Raw genomic sequence first — 20,640 nt, 5'->3', positions numbered from 1 at the left:
CTTCCCCTTGCCTATTTGCTATTCACTTCACAGCTAACTCCTCCAGCTTTGAAACACTTCTCCTCTTCATCACCTCATTGTTATGGGGAGCAGGATTGCTCCTCTCCTACGCCTCTTATTTTTGTTTTGGAGTTGACTTCAGTTGGAATGGCTAATATCACATTTAGACCACAGGAGCAAGTCGTTTTGAACTGCGCTCTTTGCTCCCACTCTGCTGTGCTTTTAAAACACTCAGCAATAAAACTTTTACTTTTACCCTGTTAGACACTCACTTGTTACTGCTCCCGTACACATTTGTAAAATTTGAAACAGTGAACTGAGTTCACACCGTACTACTTACTCCATGTGTTCTTTGTTATTCAAACAGTTGTTTTGTATACTGACTCCTCCGACAAACCTCCTCTCAGGGACTTATAGAGCTGTGTTTCCTCACCTTCTGTATTTTTGTGCTCCAGAATGTGCCTTTAGAGTGTGATTTCCTGGTACATTTCTTCGCGTGTTTTCCACTGTTACTGTAGAATATTGTGTATATACTGTAGATATGATTATCAATTTGCAAATCATTAAGTGGGTCCATTTTTTCACCAACCTTTCAGACCCTGATATCTGGAGCCGTGGTGGAGCAGCTTGACTTCCTGCGTGTCAACGAGGCAGAGTAAGAGCTTCCTCTTTCTTTATGCTCGATATGTCAGAGGTCAGATTGTTTTGCTGGCAGCATATTTCCAAAGGCCCTTCAAGGATTGCAATGATGTAGTGGACAAACTGAACAACTCATCCGTGTTGCTGATCTGATTTGTATAAAATCTGATAATTTTAACATAAAGACATACAGACTTGATTTTAAAGGTTTTCAGGATCAATGAATCAGTTTAGTGTCACGAACAAAATGTCAGAGGAATGATGCCAGCATTGTTTTATTCTTTGCTTCAATTGTAAAAATGCTTCACATGAGAAAAAAGCAGTTCAACAGCTGCATACAGATCTGCTGTCTACATACAAATATTGTGTGCACATGTGCGTAGGATCCCAGAGTTTAAGAGCTTTGAGGAGCTGGAGCTGCCTAAGCACTCCAAGGTGAAGAGACAGACGAGCACACCCAACGCCTCAGACCTGGAGCAGCAGCCGGAGATCAATGTGGAGGAGTGGTTGCAGAAGCCCACCCACGAGATCATCCAGAAGTTCCATGTGAGTTGATCGACTTTAGAGGGAAAGGGCCGACAAATATATTACTGCCATTAAAATGTAAATAAAAGGAATAAATTAGAAAAGGAAAAAAAAAAGGTTTCATTCCAAACAGAACTAATATTCTGTTATCATTGTATGAAGCTACTATACTGATCGGAACCATTGATCACATACATTAAAGACGCAAAGGCTCCAACAACAACCAAAAAAATTTCAATGTGTAACTGTTGCAGTATTTAGCAGTATTTCACTAATTGCTATCATATTACACGCCACTTCCTTAATTAAACCTGGCAGAAGCAGTAAGAAAGACATGCATGTGCAAATCTTGAGCACTTCCCTAGGCTTGGCACTGCACGTATAATTCATTGCCATAAATACATAGTTAGTAGTGTTTGCATGGGTAAGCTGGTGATTAATTATGTCACTGCACTAGCCAGAGTGGCAGGTGAAAAGACGCATCTGGCAACTCAGTGTTTATTAGAGGAGACACTTGACTGTCTGCAGCCAGCTCCAGGTAAACAGTGGGAGTAAGCTGTGGTGGGACTGCAGCCTAAAAAATTCTGCTCACAGTCAATGCTCACAGTCAAACATGTACATGTAGCGGTCCTTCCATAAGAACAGAAAAATCTAAACTTCAGTCACGTTTTACTTATACCTTTTTAAACCATTTAAATGTGACAGTTAAATATTAAATACCTTTATATTATTTAAAACGTATTCTTATGAATCAACACAACCCCATGTTTCTTTTCAGCTGAGGTAAACAACCCTCAAATTTACTTCCATGTAGTCCACCTGCCTCCTCCTCAGAGAATTGCAAAAGGTCTGCCTCATTATTTGTGTGAAAGCTACCCCATGTGCTCTCAGTGTCCCCTCTTGTTAACTCATTGACATACCTCACTCTTGCCGAGGCTCATTTGGTCAACTATCCCGTTTCTTTCTAGCATCTTATAAATATGTTCAAACATGCTGTCTCAAGGCCAGGTTTTTGGGTACCACCAGTCCAGGTCTACTCACAATTAACAGCTCTTCAATCTGGCTCTGTGCCTGCATATTTTAAGCTTTCATGTTCGGTTGTGTTTTTAAAAAAATTCCAAATCTCAACCCACGCCCTCTGCAATTCTGATTTGTTGGCTCTATTTCACCTTTCCTACCAACATGGAACAGGTGCTGTTCCAGTAACAGCATCTAATTTGGAAAGGTTTGGAGCATTTTGACCAAAAATAAATTGGTTCACATACCCAAAATTCAGTTCCCAGCTGGAACCAAAGAGAAAATAGCAGGTTTTCTTCTGACCTGAAGTGTGAATCAGATGACAACCATGGATGTGTAGTATTCCTCAGGTTAGAAAGAGAGGATGGAGAATAGTTTTCTACGTCTCCTTATATCAAATATCTGCATTAACAGAACAAAACCTTGTAGGTAATCAATGTGGTCCGCCATCTTGCTACTACTATTTACTTCTGTTGTGCATTGTGCAGTGCCCTTCGTTGATGACAAGTCCTTGATTACAATGGTTCTGCTCAAAACTGGTGGATTTGCCAGTTGCTCTGCTAGATAGCACCAAAGTTGCGTTCAAGAACAAGAGCTGATTTGGTTGAAAAGGGGTGTACGAGGAAGTCAGGTAAAAGTCAGAGTGAAAGTCAGATTGTATTGTGCTTCCAGTGATCTATCGCATGAAACAGACTTTTAATTTTTTTGTAACACACATCCCATATTTTCTTTGTCACTCAAGTCTGTTTTTAATTGATTTAAGCATGTTAGCAGCCATATCAAAGCTACCAAACACAGTCACTACTTAATGTGATTTCAAGCAGTCAAAAATGTTATCCCAGTCGTCCTTTGACAAGCTGAAAGATGCTTTCTTTTTCATATTCTAGACACAATAATGCTGTTATCACATTTAAAAGAGGCTGTACTTTAAAAACACATCTATTATTACCACAATTGCAGGATTGCAGAAAATGGTCCAACAATAATAGTTTCAATCTGGCTTGTTAGTGCTTAGTGTGAGCAGATAATATTGCAGCTGTGTATAGAGTGTGCAATAAAGATAATTGCCTAATTGTTAAAGGCTAATGTGTTTGTATGCATAACCAAGCTCATCTTCCCGTTTGTGAGTGTGTGTGTGTATATGTGTGTCATTGCTCAGGACTCTGACTGCTTGGCCAGTCAGGCTCAGCTTGCCTGCATCCTTCTTAGGAGAGAAGGACCAGACTTCCTTGTGAAAGATGGTAAGCATGCACACACTCACGCACGCACACACATACACACTTGTGACTAGTTCTTTAGTCACAGGTTTAACTGAAACAGAGCAGCAGATATTCAGTTTCCTCGTTAAATATAAAGGAAATGTGATCATGCTGGAATCATAATCTGTCCTTTCTGTTCCAGTAAAACCCTTTACTGAATTCATCAGTCATGTAATCAAGTACATGTCATTAGGATGCTGTTGAATGTGTAGTAACTGCTTAATTTGGCATTTCTAATTAAAAGTGGATAGAGGATGAATTTGGATGACTGTATATATCTTTAGGATGTGTTTTTAATGTCTGAACACAAACATATTTGTGATTCCAGAGAACATGATGGATGAGCTGGAGAGAATCTACAGAAGAGCTGGCAGCAGAAAGCTTTGGTCTGATATATTCACACACACAAACACAAATACTTTAAAGTTCATTCACTGTTTGCAGCCTTCCAGTCTGTTACTACCGTTGTTGAGGGTATACTGTCATTAGTCCAGTCCTTATGGAGTCCAACTATAAAGACGATTACCAAAACTGTCCATATCTGAAACCATAAACTCTAATAATGCATCCAGGACCAGTGATTCTCTCTAAATTTTTTTAATGGGTGATTTAGTGTGGATTTAAATGGGTTGGGAATTTGTGTTGGAAAACTGTATGAGATGTATTGCCCCATGTTTTTTATTGCGTCCACTTAACCAAATGACCTGTCTCCACACCTGTTGTGTCCAAGCTTGTCGTCACACTCATGTTGACACTTTAAAATAATTGTTATTTAATTTGGCTGAACTGTAGGCTGGCAGTACGCCAAGCTGCTGCCATTATCAAGAAGTTCGCCAGCTCTATAGCTCCTCACATCACCACAATGCTGGTGCATGGGAAACAGGTAATGTTCAGGCAGAGATGGACTGAAGACTCTGCATGTTGACTCCCAGTTAGCTGGCTAGCTAGCTGTCTAGCTTGAGAGCTGTGTGAGGGTCAGCCAGTCCTATTCTGTGATTCCTAATCATAACCAGCCAAACAACAGGGCTTTTTAAAAGACAGTTCTCTATAGTCACGATTTGGAAATAGAGACATAAGCTATGTATATAGCCTGCATTTCCTGAAAGGGCTAAATAAAAGGAAATAAATTAATAATAATAATGTGTACCTTTTTAAAAAATCATACGGATACCTTCAGAAGAAAAGTATCATTTGGGTTATTTTTGTACTAAACAAATGCTAATCCCTTTAAAAGGTAAATTTAACCTCTCGCAGTGATATATAATCAACCAGTTGTCACCCTGGTAACAGATGCCATAATGCAGTAGTAGGCTTAGCATCTTGCTAAAACGTTAACCAGCTAAAAATCTAAAACGTAACGTAGGCTAGCACTCACACAGTCATGAGTTTGGCCAAGCTAGCAGGCACACTGGCTCAGATGTCTACAGGAGCTTGTTTGCTTTGCCTCCATTAACCATCACGGAGGTTGGACCCTTGTTTCAGCTCTCATGTCCTACTAGAGCATCACTCGCTGCAGTAAGGCCGGCTGTATACTCCAAATGAAATAGAATTTGGCTTTTGTTACTCAAGGTCTGTTTCACCAAGGGCATCCATGCTGAACAGAGCAGCTTGATAGTTGACACCACTCACAAATTCATCATAACGAAGTAATATAAGAGCAAGTGTATGTCTGTGGAGGCAAACTGAAACACTATAGATTCAAATGATTTAGTAAACCATTTAGACCATGCTTTAAGACTGTCACCTTTTTCATCTTAAAAGGTAACTTCAGTATTTCTATCCAGGATCACTTTTTCCCCATATTTTGTGTCAAAGTGAAAAATGGGAAAAACAATTTTTGAAGTTGGTTCAATATTGAGCGAGACCACTGCAGCCAGCACTGCCTAAACTGACTGCAGTGTACCCTGCGGGCAATTGAGCACCGTCAATTTACATCCACTGAAAGTGCTTGTTTTTAACCAGAGACTGCCCCAAAATTGCCATCACCAAACACACCAGATTTTATTTGGTTTGTGGTATACTGCTGGCCTGACTCATCTAGAATTCACCAACAGCTGTAGATGGTTGTCGTAACTTCTCGTGTGAGCTCCTCATTAATATACAGTGATTTCTGTTTCCATGGTTTGATTTGAATTTGTGCCAGGTTACATTACATTATATGACATTATTTAAGTGATGCATTTATCCAAAGCATCCATCCATGCATGCATCCATCCATACATCAAGCAGTTATCTTCCGCTCATCTGGGGCTGGGTCGCAGGGGGCAGCGGGATGGGCAAGGCGCTCCAGACGTCCCTCTCCCCAGCAACATTTTCCAGCTCCTCCTGGGGGATCCCGAGGTATTCCCAGGCCAGCTGAGGTATATAGTCCCTCCAGCGTGTTCTGGGTCTACCCCCAGGCCACCTACCAGGTAGATGTGCTCCGAAAACCTCCAACGGGAGGTGCCCAGGAGGCATCCTGATCAAATACCACCTCAACTGGCTCCTCTCGATGGGAAGGCGCTACGGCCCTACTCTGAGCTCCCTACGCTGACATGACAACTTTTATTATATGCTGTTTTATTAATTAATAGTATTCTAGCATAGAGAAATTGTATTATGCCATATAGTAGAAAAAAGCCTGGAGGCTGGTTTCCAACTTGCTGGGAAATAGCATCAATACTCAGTTCAATTTACTTTCTCATTTACCTAACACGGGCCGGGAAGCGAAGCTTGAAATAGGTTCCCCAACAAAGCATCAGTGGATTGACACCACATCATGCCTTCTAAACATTAAGGCTTTGTTACCTTTTTATTCATCGTGCTCAAGATGTGCTTTCGAATTTCCGCAGGTTTAAGCACTGAATAACTCCACACACACTCACAGAAACACATACACATGAGTTGAATATGATAGCATATAATAAGAGGAGGTTGTGTTTCAGCTGATTGTATTCATGACCCCATTAATGAAATAGTTTAATTTGTTCACTGCATTTGTGAGGATGGCTTCAACACTGTGTGTGTGTATCTGTAGCAACCCTGTCTGTGAGCTACCATGTGAAGATGATGTGTGTTTATGTGTTGCTTTTCCCTCATAGGATTCCTGCAGGCCAGAGGAGGCAGTCTGAAGGCTGTAGTGACTCGTGTGAATTATGAACTGGGAAATTAGTGAACATTAAAATATTTTCTGGGAAGCCAACTTTGTATTTTTCATTTGATAACCAACTCAAATTCACAACCTAGGACTGGGGCACGCACATTTATTTTGCTATTTCTCACAGTGTTGAAATCTTCGTTTTGGTTTGATTCAAAAATTGTTGGAATTATTGGTGGGAGCTGTTTTCATATTCACTCTGATGTTGGATAGTTTGTAAATTTGGGGGCGTTAAAGTGCTATAATAAGAAAAGGAAGCAACTGGCAATCATGCCATGGAAGAAATTCTTGCCTTTTCATCTTGTGAAATTTGTATGTTTTTCTAATATTGCCGATCAAATGTTTGAGTCACCGTGCCTTGTTTGGCCCCTGCACTCTCTCCACATATTCCATATTCAATAGGGCAATTAATTTAATTTGATTACAAGTTGGACATCACATAAAGTACACTGGACAAAAATGTAAATGCAAGACGTTTTTGCTCCCATTTTTCACAGGTTTAAGTTTAAGACTTTTTTTAGCACTCAGTAGATAAATTTCTCTCAAATTTTAGTTGCAAATTGGTAAAAATCCGTGTTGGTGAACGCCTCTTCTTTTCCAGATAATCCATCCAACTAGCATGTGGCATATCAAGAAGCTGATTAAACAGCATGATCACTCCACATGTGTGCTCTGGGATGGTCACAATAAAAGACCACTCTAAAATGTGCAGTTTGATCACATGACACAATGTCACAGATGTCACAAGTTCTGAGGGAGCATGTCATTAGCATGCTGACTGCAGGAATGTCCACCAGTGAACTCATAGTAGTCATTTGACTACTATAAGACATCTCTAATGTTGTTTCCCTGAATTTGGCAGTACATCCAACCATCGCAACCACACGTAACCAAGTCGGTTACAGTGAAGAACTGCAGTCAGGTTAAGACCCTTCATCAGCTGTTTATGGCTGATCTCAGACAATCTTGCAGGTGAAGACATGGATGTGGAGGTTCAGAGCTGGTGTGGCTACATGTGGTTTGCTGTTGTAAGGCTGGTTGGATGTACTGCCAAATTAATGAAAACGACTTAAAGACATCTTATGGAAGCAACATGAACATTCAGATAATGGGCAACAGCTCTGGAGGTCCCTCACATATATTAGATTGGCCAGTGTTCAGCCCAGGGCACACTTGTGTATTAATGATGCAGTTTAATCAGCATCTTGATATGCCACGCCTGTCAGGTGGATGCATTATCGTGAACACTTCTTCTTTTCCAAGATAATGCATCCACCTGACAGGCGTGGCATATCATGATGCAGTTTAATCAGCATTTTGATATGTCACGCCTGTCAGGTGGATGCATTATCTTGGAAAAGAAGAAGTGTTCACTGACACAGATTTATATCCAAATGTCTATCTATTGAGTGCATGAAAAAGGTCTTAGATCTTTGACTTAAACCTGTGAAAAATGGAAGCAAAAACAAAGGTGTTGCATTCACATTTTTGTTCAGTACATAATATGACTGAAGCTGCAGTAAAAAAAGGAAATTGGATCCTTAGCCTTTTAGTAAAAATGACCAAAAAGATGTAGTTTGCTAAAGTCCTAGCTGTTAGATGTTATCTGTCATGATGTCAAGAATGTTCTTGTGTCTTTTCGCCCACTAGGTCTGTTGTCCGCCTTGCTGCCAGTCTCTTAACTAAGCTAGTGGACAGCCTTGCCCCAAGTATTACTAGTGTTTTAGTGCATGGCAAGCAGGTAAGTGGACACACAGACCACAGGGCCACAGTAGTAAATAATTGGGGGTTATGTTGGGACAATGGCATGTCGGGACAATGATTTTAATGTTCACTGATTAAAAGAAATTAAATTGTAAATATATGGTTATAAGCTTCTCATACTGTCATCCTATGGGAATTACTTGCATGCTCATATTCCTCATCACAGCTCACTTCCGTTGTGCGTGTATCTAAGCTGTAGTTGTAACAAGGCTGCCAGTGTGACCAGCGTACAATTCTAATATGCACCGTGTCCACGTGTCTAGACACACTCCCATGTGCCAATTGATAAAATGTGACCCGGGAATTTGTCTGATGCCGCTCCCTCGTGCTGAATGAGGTTCGGTGCATCATTTCCTGTCAAGTGTTACTCAGAGATTAGCCTCCTCTCAAGAGTGTCAGTTATCTCGCCTCATTTTTACCCCTCTGAACAGTTTTAGGCATTTCATTATGCTGAAGTAGCTCAAGGTGTGAATCTGCATATAGATTGCTTACCGGAGGGAATGCTCCTCTCGACATGATTGGAAAAGCTGACTTAAGATTTGAGACGGCTGTGTTCCTGTGCTTACAATAGCAGCCCAGTTGGAAGAAATAAGAGGCAGCACCCCATTTAAGTCAATTCTGACTCCAGTTTTGATTATATTTCTCATCAATATTAAAATTCAACAATGTATTTCCCCCTCGGTCATTTCCAGCTCCAGGTTGTTCTTTGCTCAGTTAGAATCAGTTCAGATGTAAAGATGAATGATACATCTTCAAAGTACTGTGTTTCATCAGCTGAAGGCAAGGATAAAAATGTGTCCTCCCATCAGAGAGATTGGTTAGGTGTAATTTTCATGAGATGGCTTTCAGAAGACACGAAATACAAAAGAGTAATCTTGAGATCTGTAATTTTTTTTTTCCCTTCTCACTTTTATGTGACTCTGGGAGAGGAGGCCAATTTTAGAGTGATGGAACAAAGATACTTGTAGGAATTGCACCTGGGAGGAAGTACTGTGTGCACATGCCAGTCTACACATGAACACTTTTTCACACAAATGAACCTGTAAAGGCACACATGCTCCCAAAAGCTTAGATATACTAGGCACAGCAATCCCTCTGCACAGCAACGAGCTTTCTAAATCTATAAAGGTTTGGTGTATGCACCTTTTCCCTGTATTTGCTAATGCCTGTGATTGCCAGGTGACTCTCGGCCTATTCGGGCAAGAGGAGGAGGTGATCTCCAACCCATTGTCGCCAGGGGTGATCCAGGGCATCATCTACAGCAAGTGCTCCCCTCACGGTGGGGAACGGGAGGCTGTTCTTCAGCAGGAGCTGGTCATCCATATCGGATGGATTATCTCCAACAACCCAGAGCTGTTCAGCGGCATGCTGAAGATCAGAGTCGGGTAGGACAAATTTGGGTTCAGGGTGGCTGCAGTGGGGCCCTAACAACTCTTGTACATTCAGTCGATCAAGATGGCCTCGTGCAGAATGTACTCTTTGCTGTAATTCACCTACTGTAGTTTTCAGACCACTCAAGGAAATATGAAAAATTCAAGGAATATTGGCATCAGTTTAGGCTGCAGATTTCTTTCAGTTTATGTTAGCCAATCAAAACATCAGTAACTCAGAGCTTTCCAGTGTCTGTGTCCGTACATCACAGGTTGTTTTTCTGAAGTTCTTTTTTACACTCCAAATAAACCACATGGCAGTTTTCTCAGAAGTGGACTGAGACTCAATTTATAGGTGTGCTCTACACTTATTGAATAAAAGCACCTGGGCTTGAACAAATTTCTCCAGACAAGTTTGGTCCGAAAATACTGTCAAGAAAATCAAAACTCAATGTTGGAAGAAGTGTTGTGAGGTTAGGTACAGTGTGCCATTTTAAAATTCTGTTCTATCAGCTTAGACAAACAAGTTAGCTATTTTTATCTGTCTGTTTTTGACTTTTTTACAGAAGCCCTCAGAGGCAAGGAAAAAAAAATTTGGAGGGTCAAAGAGTGAAACGCTTTGTCCACAAAATACAAAAGGCATTGAAAGTTCAGCCAAGTGTAACATAAATGAAAGTTCTCCCTTCACAGTTAACTAACTGCAAATGTCCACTGTTACTCACACGTATAAGTCAATTCAATTCTATGGTCGTATACTGTGAATTTCCAGATGGATTGTCCAGGCCATGAAACACGAGCTGAAGATCAGGGCGGGAGACATGCCACCCCAGGACATCTACCAGCTCTCCCCCAGCGACATCAAGCAGCTCCTGCTGGACGTCCTGCAGCCACAACACACCGGCAGGTACTCAAAGACGCATTCACACTATAGAGAACATTACCTGTGTTTTCTTCTCCCTGTCTGCTCACAGATCTGCCTTTGAAGACGCAGTGTCGTTATCTTAACACATTCGCTTGTATAATCTTTTTAGTTTTAATTATTTCATCCTCTGTCTTGTCTACATCCATATCGTTTAATCTGCTGCTGCCGCAACCCAATTTCCCTGTGGGAATTATTACATTTTTATCTTATCTCATCTAATCTAATACACACTGACTCATAGACAATTTCCTCTAGCACATCGGCTATCATCATTATATTTCCCCAGTCTCTGAAACGTGGTTCAACAGTTTCACCCTTGTTTTCGCCTCAGGTCTTGGCTGAACAGGCGTCAGATCGATGGCTCTCTGAACAGAACCCCTCTGGGCTTTTATGATCGTGTGTGGCAGATCCTGGAGAGGACCCCCAACGGCTTTACGGTGGCTGGGGCTCACCTCCCACAGGTACCTGCCTCCCCTGGCTCTGCTGTAGGATAAATACTCAATGACCACTGCTGTTTGAAGGGGACGCTGTGCTGCTATACAAACAGCTACAGGTTACAGAGACCATTTATTCTGTAACAGGCACATCCAAGGCTTACAGGCACAGATCTTTATGCTGTTTTTAAGAATACTTAACAAATTGTATTGCTCAAAGGAGTGTTGTTCACATTTATTGGTTCAAATACTTGTGATAGTGTCTGCCCCAAATAATTTTTCCGAAGAATAATAATCAATACATTTAAAATTTGGCCACAATCAGGGGTGAAAAAAAGATGGCAAACACAGATTGTTTAATTATGTTGGAGTTATGACAGTATTAGCCTGGCCCATTCTTATCTTGGCATTAAGAGGATTGAACCATCGGGGCTAACGTTAACATTAAGTGAATTGGCACTTTGGCTGAAGAGCTAAATTTATGTGGTAAATCATTGGCAAAATGGTAACGTTAATAATGCTTAATGAGTAGTCCCAGAGCACTGACGTCAGCAACGTCATACTAGTATGCTAACGTTAGACTCTAACACTACAACCAAATTGTAATAGCTTGTATTCGCTAAAAACAACCCAACCTTATCAGGCTAATTAATGCTTATATAAGCAAGTCATACGCCAAATTAGTGATAATGTAAGAGATTCTTAAAGGCATTTTTTGCCAAAAGGGGACCATCGACCACACAATGGAACCTGTGCTGATGAACACTGATTGATTTTTGTTATAATACAAAGTACCTAATCAATTTCAAGGTGTCTCCATTGATCGTGAAAATGTATTTTGTTTGTCTGTGAGTAGTATAAGTGGATCTTTTACTCTGTTGGTCTAATTAAAGGCATTCAGCAAAATTGCTATTTTCAATCACTTTTCATCATCACTGTTATTATTCATTAAGAGACTCAACAGTCAGTGATGTCATTAACAGTGTTTCACTTGTCTGATTGGCCTTTTTCGTGGAAGGTATTTTGACATTCCACAGTAGGAAAATCACAACTCTAAATAAGGAAGATTAATGATGACAGAAAACCATTTAGCTGCTTCGGTTTCAGGGTCCCCGTATTATGCATGCTGTCTCACTGTCACCTTGTCATAGTTTACTGGCACAGTGTTTGAAATCGCTCATTCATTCACCACACCTTGTTTAACAGACACTCAAAAATTTGCTCTATGGGTGTAACAGTAAATTTCGGACACTTAAAATCAGTGTATACACTGTTAATGTCATTACTAACACCTGTTCTTTCCTACCATGACAAGTCAAAATGTTTGCTGTGAATGCTTATTGGCTGGTTGTTCAGTGCAGAACTCCACCGATACACAGCAAAATAGATGATGTGAGTAGAGCGTCTTAAGCACTGTCTGTGTTTGGTGTCATGCAGGCCTACAGGTTGAGTTTGTATACCTATTCACCAAAAATCCTGTTGACACTACATTGAATGATGGCTTATAAAGACTAATGTTTACTTTAATTTTTCAAATACATCGACAGTTAATCAATATCAAAGTTAGAATTTCATTTCAAAGTTAGAATTGCTCCTTTTATAGCCATGGTAGAAAGACAGTTGGCAGTTGACAGCTATACAAAAAGTTACACTCACATCACTGGTATTTTGTTGCCTCAAAGCACAGTTTGTTAATGTATTGGCAAGTTTGAGTTGCCAAACACTCGGGGACTAGATCCAGTTCCACTCTAAGCTTTCACAACTTATATTTACTTTCTCTACATCTCCCATAATCTGTTTTGGAAGGGAGAGTCTTTAGTTAACAGCACAGTGATTGACTTGTTTTTTCACCTACTGTCGGCACCATGATGGACAGGTTGTTAGTGCACAGGAGGAGGGAGATCCCACAACCCTCTGCCTCTTCTGTGCTCACAGTGATGGAGTAAGATGATTCAGTGTGACATTTTAATCAGGACAAAATAATTGAAAAGAATAATTATAACAGCCCTGTGATCATTTTGTAGTGGTCACAAACACACAGGATATACACAATGATCATCAATTACAGCATCCAGCAGCTGACATGCCTGCTCATGCTCACATCAACCACTTTTTTTTTATTTTACTGTCTCTCCGCAGCAACCGACACTGTCTGACATGACCATGTATGAGATGAATTTCTCCCTGCTAGTGGAGGAAACGCTGACGAACATTGTCCTGCCTGAGTACCGACAAATTATAGTAGAGGTAACCACCGAGCGCCCACACAACCAGAGTGCACAGATATAACAAAGTCAGAATAAATGAAACTAACAAATTAAATGTGTATGGATTTGTACTCAACATGACATTGACTTTGCTCTCTTTATTCTGGAATCGATATCATACTTTGTCTCAGCACTGCAGCTTGTCCACAGTCAAGCAGCGAGGGAATTTAGGGACTCCAGTTCTTTACTGAATATCCATTTTGTTTAGGGACTGATTTTGATATTCCTTGTGATAACATTTTAGTGTTGTTTACTCTTTTTAAAAGAGGATGCTGTGTTTTTAGTTTCTGACAGCCTCGTCCTATCTCCTGTGTGTGACTAGTTGCTGATGGTGGTGTCCATAGTGCTGGAGAGAAACCCGGAGCTTGAGTTCGGCGACAAGATGGATCTGGACCATCTGGTGAAGGAAGCCTTTAATGATTTCCAGAAGGATCGCAGCCGCTTTGAAGGCATGGAGAAACAGGTAGAGTGCCTTTCCTCTAGGCCGTAACTGATATTAACTGGTATTATAACATGTTCTTATATGAATGTGACCGGAGTGTCAGCCACAAAATTATCTCATCACCTGTCTAAATTGATGTGCTAAAAAGCCTGATAGAAACAGTCTGTGACTTTCCAAGTTTTTTAATGAATGTTTGAAATATAATCCTGCTAGGATCTCGTTTTTTTCACATATAGCATATCATTCTAAACTTTTATGAGCACTTTTTTGTTAAGTCTTGAAATTCTTGTGCCTGCCAGGATGACATGGACGCATTTTACAACACACCACCAGTGGGAAAGAGAGGCACCTCCAGCTACCTGACCAAGGCCGTTATGATCCTGTTGCTGCAGGGGGATGTCAAGCCCTGCAAGGACGACCCCTGTTCCGTTAGCTAGATTTACAACGCTTCGACCTCTCATCCCAGCCTGCTGCAGTGTAGTCATCAAATGGTCTACTGAGTATCCATCACATATATTCAGAAGATAACCTCTAACCTCTCCAATCCTCTCTTCGGCAGCACTCTGCCCACTCCTGCAGGCTACAGTTTTCCTGGACTTTTGTCTCTACAGCAATAGAAGCTGTGAGCAGAAGCCTCAGTTGGAATAGATTAGCATGTTTGCAGTTTGCTTCAGGCGTTAAAATACATCCACCAGTCATGTTTCATATAAAACAGAAATGTTGATATTTATGGGAAATACTCACAGTATCACCAGGGCCTTGTTTCTTTTACCGCCACACATTTTTGTTCAGTATCCCAACTGTGCTGTGTGAGATTTTAATAGAGTTACCTTGAATTGCTCTAGTTATTTATTAACATTGGTAGCTAGTCATGTGAAATGCCACATAACTAGCTAATGTTGCCACATACTGTGCCCTAACTGGCTAACTGTTTTGTTATTCTTTATCTGGATGTTGTAGATTAGCATATCTGCACTTTGCTCAAAGGGTTAATATCCTATACAGCCACCAGCTGTGCTAAACTTACTAGCACCTAGAACCTTCCTTAACTTGTCTACATCTTTTTGTCACCAGAGTTCACTCTTGTATTCTACTCTGTGTATTCAGGCAAGATTTTAATAGTGTTAATCACCGTAGGTGGTTAGCTATGTCAGAATGGCACCTAGCCACCAAACTTGTGTTCTTTTGCCCTGTCTCCAATAATACGTATTGTCATTAAAATAAAAACGTATTGAAGGAGAAATTACACAAGTGGTAATTGTTTTGGGTTAGCTTAGCTTAGCTGAGCATAAAAACTGAAAATGGGGAAAAAGCTAGCCTAGCTATGTCCAAAAGTTAAAGGTATGCTAAGCTAGGCTAGCAGGCTGTTGGCTGTAGCTTAATTTTCATCATACAGACATGAAACTGGTTTAAATCTTCATATCTAATTCTCTGTAATAAAGCAAATCAGCTTATTTTAAAAAAGAACTATTTCTTTAATTTTTGTGTTTCCCTTCAAAAATCCAATATAAATGTGTTTGTATTCTGGCTTTCAGATGTAAGAATGATGCCACTGTGAACCCTGATACAGGAACCATGAGCTCAGATGTAAGCTTTACCTCACCAGCAATAACCTGTAGCTGTTACACTGCAGTCAGTCAGTACAAGGTCATGTTGTATCATGAGAGGTGTGGTTGTTAAATTGATCTATTTGGCTCCCAGGGGCCTTGAAAATGCAGCTCATAATCACATTAAGTCTGCCATTATGTCATGTATTAATTGTCATCAAATTGCTTCCTGATGTGGTTATCATCATCATCTAAACTATCAGTGGGTCTTTGGCTTTAGAAGGTTTATAAATTTAAGATTTTATAGTGAATCACACAGTATATTCAGCTAAAGTTTGGTGTTTGTTGTACTATGTTCAGTTTCTTTTAGTGGAATGCTGTGCCCTCTTACCTTTATGCATGCACAGTCTGCCGCATGACAATAGGGGCTGTTTGCCATATGCAATGGGATGGTTTCTCTGAATGTTGTAGGCTACAAAATAGTTTCTGAGAGGCCTGTTTGAGCAGTTGGGCTCTGCATGACAATGACTACTGCTCATCTGAAGTTCTGGGACTTAAGACCCTTTAGAAAATTCTGTTTTGTTGAATGTGGGTAACAGTAAAGACTGCTGTCATCCTTAGGTAGAAATGATAAAAGATTCACTTTGACTTATTTTAAAGGGTGCCTCTGAATATCATCACTGTGATGAATCCTCCCAACCTTGTCACTGTGTGTGTGTGTGTGTGTGTGTGTGTGTGTGCGCGTGTGTGTGTTGTTTACCGTTGTTGTTCAAAAGAAGTATTTTTAACTCAAACTGTAGTTTCAAAGAATAAAGTTATCATGGAAACTATAAACATTTCCTGTGTGTCACTTTACTATCACCCTTTTTAACTGTATCTGAATGTGTAAATAAGTGCAGGTTTGCATTATGCAGCTGCCCCTGGAACATCTCCCCTCTTCTTCCACAGTTATGTGAATATGAAATACCGACATGTAATTGCTTTGCGTGACTCAAAAATTTCTTGTTCCTTGGCTAAAACTGCAACAGAAATGGAGCGTGACTGCTACAGCCCTGAGCGCTGCGTTTTGGCATTGTATCGGATCCTACTAGTTACACCCACTTATATTGCCCGAACCCCTTATCAATCTGCATCTTGCCACTGACGCTGTGTGTGCTGTCTGCAACACTGACTAACTGACTGGCAGAGAAAGGTGGGCGAGCGAGAGCCAGAGGAGAAGATAAATGAGCTCTGCCTCACACTCAATATATTCAAATCAACTTGCATGCTGGTGAGAGGAGATCTTGCCTGTCTTGTTAAATAAATCACTGCTTCACCAAGAAGAATCGAAAAGAAATTAGTTTCTTTTGTTATCAAGTGAGGGATCTCAAAAAGGTTCTGGTCTTTTCTTTTTTTCATATCTATTTTATAATTTACTTTGTACAATATTTCCTACTCCGCTAAACACCATAAGTGTAAGATAACGGAACATGTTTTAATGTTATTATAGAGAAAAGACATCTTCCTTTAACCACTAAGGAACCTTAAAAGGAAACTCTAGAAACAGATATCACTCTAATGGGTAGATTACTATTTCTACTATTCTTCAATATCTTCTTCAGCTCTCGAGAAAGTGGCCCTGGTGATGTTTTCGACGAGAGCACCACAAAAAGATGGTATTAGTCACATTATTTGAAGCTTGATTCACAGTGGGCCTTTCTCCACACTGGACCCACCCTACTCCCACCCTCTGTCATGGAGTGTTACACTTTGTAGTTGTCATCACAACTGAATGAAGCACCCTTCATTAAGGTGTAGGGCAGAAATACAGGCTTTGGGGGAAGTTCCCTTTGTCCAGTGGGAAAAGTAACTGTCATGACTTTGTTTTTACTCCCAGTTTATGTTCTTCATATGTACTGTATCTGTATGTGCTGCTTTTGTTTGCCTATTTTTTGTATATTGTCCTTTTGTCTTTAAATTTAAATAAATCAGTTAATCAACCAGTCAATAGAAATAAATCTTACTCTTCATTTGTTCAGCGGCAGTACTTTTATTTGTAATCATCTTCTCAATTTTCACTCTGTTTGTAAGCTGACTGTTTTTTACAACAGTCTCTGGAAGTAACCTTTACTACACCATTTTCCAGACTTGAGACTTTGCTCCTAAATACAATGTGACCTTTAAGTTGTGAATGTCTATATGACGTCTATATTAAATGCCTATCTTAGTCTGAGCTATTTACATTTTTAAGGATAGTCACGTGGACCTTACATGAGTATGAAGTGTCTTCCATAATGAACATACAGCATTGCATGGGGTCTGTATATCAGTACTGAGGCAGTGTCACTGAGAGTTTTATAACCCACTCTCAATACCCGCTAATTGGGTTGGGATGGTACTTCTTGTGGTGGACTGTCAGTGTGAACGCTGAAAGGCTGATGATTATTTTTTAAATCTCTTCATGACCCATTGCCCATGTTTATGAAAACAGCAATACTAAATCACATAAAAAGATGCCCTTTAATGGAAACTCAGATGGGTGATATTTGCCTTGGTGTAACATAATTGTACTGCTGACATTTGTATCCTGCACTACAGGAGTTTATGCCTCATCAGTCCACTAGGATGCAGCAGAGTTCAAGAAATGAAATATATATCATCTGGGTTTTGTTTTTGTTTTTTTAAATCAAAAATCTTTTCATATTTTTTTTTTTTTTTGTTTCCAGAAAGTAAAAATGCATGGAAAGGCAAATGATGTGGATTCATATCTATGACCTGTGTGATAATGTGAATATCCAGATCAATTTACACTATATTATTTCTACATTACTTCCTCAGAATTAACTATTGATGTATTTTAAATATGCAATATATGTTTCAAATATGTGGTGACTGCTGCTGCACAAAACATCAGCAGTTATCTTACACAGATGCAAAGCAATGAATCCTCAAACAATGATACATTTTCATGTAGCATACATAAATCAACTCAGAAAACAGGTCAGGTCCCACCTCTGCTTCAAGTTGCATTGTTATTCTCTGACCAAAGAGCACACAAGGTGAGTGGCCAGAGTGGTTTTGTCTTGTCAGTCGGGAGAAAAACAAACAGGTGGGAGCTGGCAAGAAGCCCTGCTGTCAGGCTGAATGGAGAGAAACAAGGAGGGACACTGGTAATCAACAGCAAGCAGCACAAAGGTCAGGGGCCTCAGAGTCCTCACAGTGTTTTATTCCATGACTGTAAAATAAAATCAAAATGTACTGATAGTTACAGATACTGATAGTTAATCTAATTAGATTAGATTAGATCACACATGTACAGAAGTGTGAGTGAAGAGAGGATAAGATGACATGAGTTGCGTCCTTAAAACCAAAGTGTGTTTAGTCAGTCATCTTGTGAAATAGGAGGGAAAGTATTACGATGATAGATAAATTAACTGCAAATGTGGGAAAGCACTTCTAATATGTGCCTATCCATCCACTCTTTTTCTTTTCTTTTCTTTTCTTTTCTTTTCTTTTCTTAAACACCTCACATTGCCCAATATTCACACTTCCCACAGCACTAAGACTGTACATTTCTCTGAAAGCATGCTGTCAACATGGAGATAACCGATGGGGAGCATAATCACAGGTGACACACTCATACGGTGTGCCCTGATTGACTGTTGAGCAGAGGAGGTTTCTCCCATGGCAGTGAGCACAGCCTTCCCTCGTCTGCATTACTATCACACCTCCTGCTATAATACAGCAGGACATCCTCCGCCTCCTCCCTCGGTGTTATCTGGGTTTGAGATGTGAGTGACCGCCAGACTGCAGATAAACACCTTTATAATGTGTTTAGTCTGCAGGCAGCCAACCACTGGGGAATTATACGGCAGATCCACATGTGGATGTCATATATCATATACACACCAGTCACCGGTGGGTGGTCTCACTGACAAATCCTATGGGTGTAGGAACAACAGTGTTGGTCAGTCGGTCCAGACTGAAACATCTTAACATGTATTAGTTGCTTATGAAATGAAACACTCTTGTTACTGTGGCAATGTAGTCGTGTGTGTGTGTGTGTGTGTGTGTGTGTGTGTGTGTGTGTGTGTGTACTTTACTTTTTTCAGTATTTTTACTATCTGTAATTTTACATTTACTGAAGTACTTTTTTGTCACAAGTATCACACTTTGCTACATTTCAAACTGCATCCGTTACAGAGTAAAACTCACATGGTAAGTCATGGTAAACTGTGTGAGAATGGAACATAGAAAGGGAGAAATCAGCAGCTGCAGCAGAGATGAAGCTGCTGGTGTATCTGTGGCTGCCGGAGAGCAGAGCTGACACACCGGAAGAGATACATGTTGTAAGTGTTCGGGTCACTGCAGGGTACAGAACAGTTGTAGCACCTGGGTCAGTACAAAAATTAACAACAGTGCAATCAAATTAAGGCCTAATGATTGTCGTTAACATTTTTATACCTTGGCATGATTAAATATAAGGATGGCATCTGCATTAAAGTGAGCGCACTCACTGATTCAAATCAAACTCACCCACAGTGTTGCATCACTAACTGGTGACTGGCTAACATGCTAATGCTAACATTCTCATGGTGGTTCCTCCAGTGGCGACTTTTATCCTTAGTGAGGTGTATGAGACCTGTCTGCTGTTTGTGATAATAATCTCAGGTGTGACTGCAGAGCCTCATTCAGCTCAAAAGTTTTTGAATGTCAGGAGCACAGTGGAACTGGTCATACCAGGACAGAGAGGCTGAGTGGACTGGTTATACTGGGACAGAGAGGCTGAGTGAACTGGTTGTAGTGTGCTCAAGACTCAGAGAATGCCTTCAGACAGGTGAGTAGAGTAACAAATTCACTGAACTTCCCCTCTCCAGATGAGAATGTCAACAACCATTGCCTTGCCTACCAACCACTGTTATGTGGTGTGTGAAATCAGTCTCTCCTTTGCTTTAAAATGTGTATTTGCAATTTCAGTTGTTGTGAAATTTATCTTGTTTATACATGTTTGTGTTGGCTATGTTGATTGTTTTATTGTTTTAAGTGGCTCAACAGCGCTTGTTGCACCTGCTGCAGTGTCCATAGAGTTTTAATTTAGTCGTTTATTGGTCTGTGTTGTTTAATTGTCTTGTTTGCATCTTTCCTGATGATTTCAAGTGAGGCCACACCGAGGAAGGCTGTTGTATATTTATGACTAATAATCAATGGTACACACAGGCCCATGTGCTGAATTTATTGGAATTTATTGTTGGTGTGGACATCAGGGCTCATGTGCTGGATGTTGTTCCAGTAGTGTATACACTGACATTTACATATACATTTATTTTGTAGCCTAAAGG

The 20,640-nt window shown here is 40.3% G+C and overlaps 1 protein-coding gene across 3 annotated transcripts in view; it reads left to right on the top strand.

The window, feature by feature from the left end:
• The window catches only part of phkb (phosphorylase kinase, beta), a 145,227-nt gene extending 127,923 nt beyond the window's left edge, over positions 1-17,304 (top strand). For 2 of the 3 annotated variants that reach the window (XM_049592822.1, XM_049592806.1), the window contains 11 exons: positions 597-655; positions 1,023-1,185; positions 3,341-3,422; positions 3,769-3,826; positions 4,233-4,323; positions 9,520-9,725; positions 10,480-10,614; positions 10,964-11,093; positions 13,206-13,313; positions 13,656-13,796; positions 14,075-17,304. In XM_049592822.1, coding sequence (XP_049448779.1) covers positions 597-655; positions 1,023-1,185; positions 3,341-3,422; positions 3,769-3,826; positions 4,233-4,323; positions 9,520-9,725; positions 10,480-10,614; positions 10,964-11,093; positions 13,206-13,313; positions 13,656-13,796; positions 14,075-14,212 — 1,311 coding nt within the window. In that variant the 3' untranslated portion in view covers positions 14,213-17,304. Of the gene's footprint in view, positions 1-596; positions 656-1,022; positions 1,186-3,340; positions 3,423-3,768; positions 3,827-4,232; positions 4,324-8,226; positions 8,318-9,519; positions 9,726-10,479; positions 10,615-10,963; positions 11,094-13,205; positions 13,314-13,655; positions 13,797-14,074 lie in introns of all 3 variants that reach the window. The other variant, XM_049592814.1, reaches the window with a different exon arrangement.
• The last annotated feature ends 3,336 nt before the right edge of the window (positions 17,305-20,640 follow it).

The sequence above is a fragment of the Epinephelus fuscoguttatus genome, linkage group LG2 (genome assembly GCF_011397635.1).
Source record: "Epinephelus fuscoguttatus linkage group LG2, E.fuscoguttatus.final_Chr_v1".
Taxonomy (NCBI): Eukaryota; Metazoa; Chordata; class Actinopteri; order Perciformes; family Serranidae; genus Epinephelus; species Epinephelus fuscoguttatus.
This window is presented reverse-complemented; position numbering and strand designations above follow the sequence as displayed.